Source organism: Nannospalax galili, unplaced genomic scaffold, assembly GCF_000622305.1.
Source record: "Nannospalax galili isolate Female #2095 unplaced genomic scaffold, S.galili_v1.0 scaffold839, whole genome shotgun sequence".
Taxonomy (NCBI): Eukaryota; Metazoa; Chordata; class Mammalia; order Rodentia; family Spalacidae; genus Nannospalax; species Nannospalax galili.
In genome coordinates, this window is record NW_008341880.1 from 174,646 (window position 1) to 180,270 (window position 5,625).

Here is a 5,625-nt window from a genome sequence, read left to right on the forward strand (position 1 = left end):
AAATTCCTGCGGGCAGTGGGATATTGTCAACTTTGGATCCTGGGCTTCACTGAAATAGTAAGACTCCTACTCAACCACAGACAGAGAAAGAGGAGCAAGCTTTCCAAAACCTAAAAAGTCCCCAGCTCTGGTCTTGCCCATTGTCCACCATTTCATTCTTGAATCCCTGAGATTGTAAAAGGCATACTTACTCAGACTTTGGCACCCTGGCAAAGGCCCAAGTGCCTAGATTCAATAGCTTCTGGATGACTCTACTGTCTATGCACCATAGTGGATACCATTCAACTAAGGAGAGAAGTTGACAATCTCACCTTGGGCCAAGACAACCCTTATTCCCCCCACTCCATGTAATAGAGATCCTCCTCCAAGGAGCCAGTGACTGATGGTTGTCAAATGCTTGCATCACTTAATACCAGAGTCTGCTCCTTAATCAGTCCCATCTGACCATCAACTCAGCAACATTGATGACCAATTATAACTCTAGAGTCATGCTCCTACATGATTGTGAATGACATGTATCTGTATGGATAAAGACATGTATTTTCTATCTTTTCCATCTGTATTATAGAAATGATAGAATATATATCCATGTGATATATATTTCTAATGTGATGTTTTTCTTTTTATCTCTGATTTTATTAATTTGGGTCCTTTCTCTCTTTTGGATAATATGGTTAGAGAATTGTGGTACTTCATCTTTCCATAGAACCAACACATCACTTCACTGATTCTTGTAATGTTTTCTTTGTTTCTATTTAATTAATTTCTTCCCTAATTTTGATTATCTCATCTCTTCTACTCTCTTGGGGCATTGATTGTTCTTATTTTCCTAAGATTTTCAGGTGTATCATTAAGTCATTAATATGAAAAGAGACATCCCTAATTTTATAATGTATACACCTAGTGCTGTATATTTGTTAGAAATGAAGACATTGTGCCTCATAGTTTTATACATTGTATTTTTATTTTATTGAACTTTAGGAATTCTTAAATTTCTGTCTTGATTTCTTCATGACCCTATTATCACTCAATAGTCTGTTCCTTAGTTTCCATGGGTTTGTGTCTTTCTTTCCCATTTCTATTGTTTATATCCAGCTTTACTCCTCTGTGGTCATAAAGGACACTGGAAGTTATAATAATGTTTATGAATTTTGTTAGACTTGCATTGTGCCCTGATATGTGTTCAATTTTGTAGAAAGTTCCATGGGCTGCTAAGAAGAAAGTACATTCTTTGGTGTTTGCATGGGATGTTCTGTAGATTCTGTTAAGACCATTTGATTTATGATGTCATTTAACTCCAGGGTTTCTGTTCAGTTTTTCTCTAGATGGCATGTGTGTGGGTGAGAATCCCATTGGGATTTGCTTGATCCCATCTGGCTACAACATCAAGTCTCCAGTTGCCTCATGTGATCCAGACACCCATGAAGGCTGCCCACCAGTGGTATTATCCCTATTCCTGCTGCCACATCTTACCAGCAACCCCCAAGACTTATGACTCCTTCTCTCCCTTTGGGATTGATTTGACTCTCACTGGACACAGCAGGGATTCTCTAATTGCCACACATGAGCTAGAGACCCAGATATGCTTCCCCTACCTATCTGCCACCACCCCAAAGCATAGACATCATCTTCACATCATAACAAGGACTACGTGGGATGGCCCCTATTAGCCTCCACCTCTGGAGGCATTTCCAGAAAACTTATCCCAGCTAGACAGCAATACACAGAGCCCATGTACCCTAAACCACTAACCACTCAACCCACCAGAAAACCCAGACACATTCTGAGATCTATAACCCCAGCCAGTAACCTCCAACCTGGTTTTAACCTCTCACACTTTCACCTGAGATTAACGTAACATCCTCCCCGTGGTCCCAAGGGAGCACTGCTCAGTCCCAAGGAGGCCCTGACCCTACAACTATATGAACATCTGTAGAAGCATGTCACCTTTCCACAGACTTCTGAAGAATGTCAGGGAAAAAATCTACTAGTTCCATATGAGGTTTGCACCTGGACTCAGAAAGTTCACAAGTCCACCACTTGGGGCGGGGCACATCTGATATCCCATCCGCACAGCAACACAAAATTACCACAAAATTAAATGCAGCACCATTCTGGTGTTCTATGTCCTCATACAATGAGGTAACAGCAAACAAAGAAACAAACACTGGCTCAACCAAATATACATACCAGGAAACATTACCAGTGACCTAATTCTAGATGTTTAAGTCCAATCACTGATATTTCTTATGAGCTATTAGCAACTCCTTGCATTGGAATAAAATGGTTATTATTACTCCAGTTTTGCAGTTTAGAAGTGCCCACAAGTCACATTGCTCAAATCCTGGGGAATAACAAGGCTGCATTCCTCTCTGGAGTTTCCTGTGAAAAATATTTCTTCTCTCCTCCAGGCCCTAGAGGCTGAGCCCATTCCGTAACAGTGGACGACCTCCCACCTTCAATACTAACAATATAAACACCCTCCCAGGGACACATGTTTGTCTCTCTGAGGAAAATCTTGATAATCTCTTGGATTTAAAAAGTTGTGACTTTATTGTGAACAGTAGGATAGTCTCCCTATTCCAAACAAATGATCATAATCACACATGCAAAGTGCCTTTACAATATAAAGCAATGTGTTCAAGAGGTTTTATGAAGCTTGAAACGGACAGTTGTCGTCTATCATTCCAAAGTCTGTGACAGTGCTCCTGGAATTGAAATTGTAGAGATGCACTTTATGAAACAAATACCCAATTCATGCAGGTTATGAGATAATTGTTGTAAAATGAACTTATAAGCCCATTTCTAGAAATTTTGAAATATTTATTTAAGACATTGAGGGACTGGAGAGATGGCTCAGTGGTTAAGAACATTGACTGCTCTTGCAGAGGACCTGGGTTCGATTCCCAGCACCCACATGGTGGCTACAAACTGTCCTTAACTCCATTTCCAGGGGAATCCAAAGACCTCTTCTGACCTCTGCAACATTGCACGACATGGGTGCGCTCTCATACATGCAGGCAATACACTCATACACACAAATAAAAATAATAAAATATTAAAAAGAAAATGAACCCTAGACATCATAATAAATATGTGTAATTGGAAATGGAGAAACACTTAAATATCCAAAATATTTCACAGAGCTTTTCTTTATGCTATGACTGTTTCCCCCTATAGAATTCATAATGATCTAGTTTCTATAAAAAGGTCCATAAAGAAGTTTTGATTTCCTTATTCCTCAGGCTGTATATTATAGGATTCATTGATAGAGGGATCACAGAATAGAAAACAGATAAAAAAATCCAAAAGCTGTGGAGAATCAGGAAATGGTTTCAAATACGCAGTGGCAGCTGTGACTGAAAATCTGGTAACGACTATGAGATGGGGCATGCAGGTAGAAAAGGATTTTGACCTTCATTGTAACAAGGCAATATCAGCACTGTGTTAAAAATGTAAACGTATGAAAACCCAATAGATACAAATCCAAAAAACCCAAACATGCCTCCAACAATCAAACTAATATCAATGGTGGCAGGCATCATTGAGCAAGAAATCTTCAGTGGAGAGGGGACATCACAGAAGAACTGTGGCACTTTTCTTGAGCCACCGAAAGATAAAAAGGTTCCATATGAATATAAGACCCTAAGGAAACTTCCAAATAGCCAAGAGGCAGCTACTATCTGCACACAGACTGCCCTGTTCATGATGGCATCACAGTGTAGTGGATGACAGATGACCACATAGCGGTCATAGGACATGGCTGTGAGGATGAAAATTTCTGATGCAACAAAGGAAATCACGAACAAGACCTGACACACACATCCTGGGAAAGAGATCGTGCTCCTGTGAGACAAAGAGCTGAGAATGAACTTCGGGACTGTGATGGAAATGAGGCACACATCGAGGAAGGACAAGTTCTTCAGGAAGAAGTACATGGGAGTGTGAAGACACGTCTCCACAGTGACAAGCATGATGATGAGAAGGTTGCCCACTAAGGACACCAAGTAAATCAGTAGAAACAGAAAGCCCTGGAGCACCTGGAGCAGTTGTTGTCAGACAATTCCGTGAGGAAGAAATCTATCTTCACTGTGTGGTTGGCATGTTGTTCACTGTTTACCTAATGTGAGATAAAGGAAGAAAACACACATGTGGAGCTCATGATGAGCCCTCCTCTTATCTGTCAATGTACTTTTCCGTATTTGCCACTGTGTTATATATATTAAAATATGGATATTTTTACAATACTGTGTTCAGGTAGATTTCTTATGACGTATTCAATATGGAATTCTTAGTATGCATTATAATAACATACATTAGGAAGTTCAGACAGAATTTTTCAAACTATTTTAGTTTGAGTTGATCTATTTATTAACAAGAAATTTTATACTATTTTCCCAAATTATTAGTTGAAGTTCTAGATAAAAATGAGTGAAAACAGTAAATTTGTAAATCCCCTGATAGAAGAATATTATCTGACTCTTTTTCTAAATGTTCCTGCTTTGAATAGTAAGTACCATAAGCACAGAACAAAAAAAATGTCTTTATTTTGTTAGATACATTTTTCACATGCATATAATGTGTTTTCTAAAGTTTCTAAAATTGCTTTCTAGAAGCAAGGACAAACTTGTTAATTATACAAACTTACTTCTGCTGGACTTTTTATATGAAAGATGGAAATTAATACCTATTTCAGATAAGACTGCAGAACCTTCAGAAATTCCAGATTTCAAGGATGGCACATCTGAGAGAGTTAGGAAATAACTTTTGCAATTGTAAACATAGAGTCCATTAAGGTAGATGATGAAATATAGTCTCACTGTGAAGACTATAACAAGTTAGTGTTTCTCATAGGTAATTGCAGTAGAAAGCAAGGGGAGATGCAGTGAAGGGTTTACCTTATTGAGCTTTTCAGAATGAGTTGGAGCCACAGTGCTGTGGATGGAGAGGTCTTGCCATGATATTGTCATAAAGTGAGAGATGTTTACACTCCTGCAGAGTCTGAAGGAAGCTTGGTTCATTCTATTACATTCTTAATCATATTCTCATTGAGGTTTTGAGTGGGTGGGTGTTCCTTTCCCTATATATTAAGCTTTGTGGTGTTTAAAATACCTAATCACAGGGCTGAAGAGATGACTCAGCAGTTAAGAACACTGGTAGTTCTTGCAGAAAACCCAGGTTTGAATCCCAGTACCCACATGGCAGCTAACAAGTGTCTGTAACTCCAGTCCCAGTTCCGACAGCCTCGTCTGACCTCTGCGGGCATTGCATGACATGGATGCACTTACCTACATGCAGGCAATGCATGCATAGACATAAAAAAAATAACAAGTAAAATTTTAAAAATCTTAAAACAATACCTAAACACTCTTCTGAAAGAACCTATTTTCTTATGTGTCTTCCAAGTTAGATATTATATGTTCTCAGAAATAAATACAACTGAAATAAAAGAGTCAGGAGAATGTGACAAAAACATTGAAGGAATCTTCCTACAACACTATGATTAATGTTTTATAGCTTAATAGATTTTCTTTTTCTTACTGGCTTTACTTCTTATATGAATAATTTGGATTCTTTGACTCACAAGAAACTTCCATCTCTCAGATAAGCTGATAGCTTTATGTG

At 38.6% G+C, this 5,625-nt stretch overlaps 1 protein-coding gene across 1 annotated transcript; it reads right to left on the reverse strand.

Moving 5' to 3' along the window:
- Window positions 1-3,377: 3,377 nt before the first annotated feature.
- On the reverse strand, window positions 3,378-3,974 carry LOC103737763 (olfactory receptor 14A2-like). The gene has a single exon (XM_017799229.1). The coding sequence runs from the start codon at window positions 3,972-3,974 to the stop codon at window positions 3,378-3,380; it is 597 nt and encodes a 198-aa protein (XP_017654718.1).
- Window positions 3,975-5,625: the final 1,651 nt, after the last annotated feature.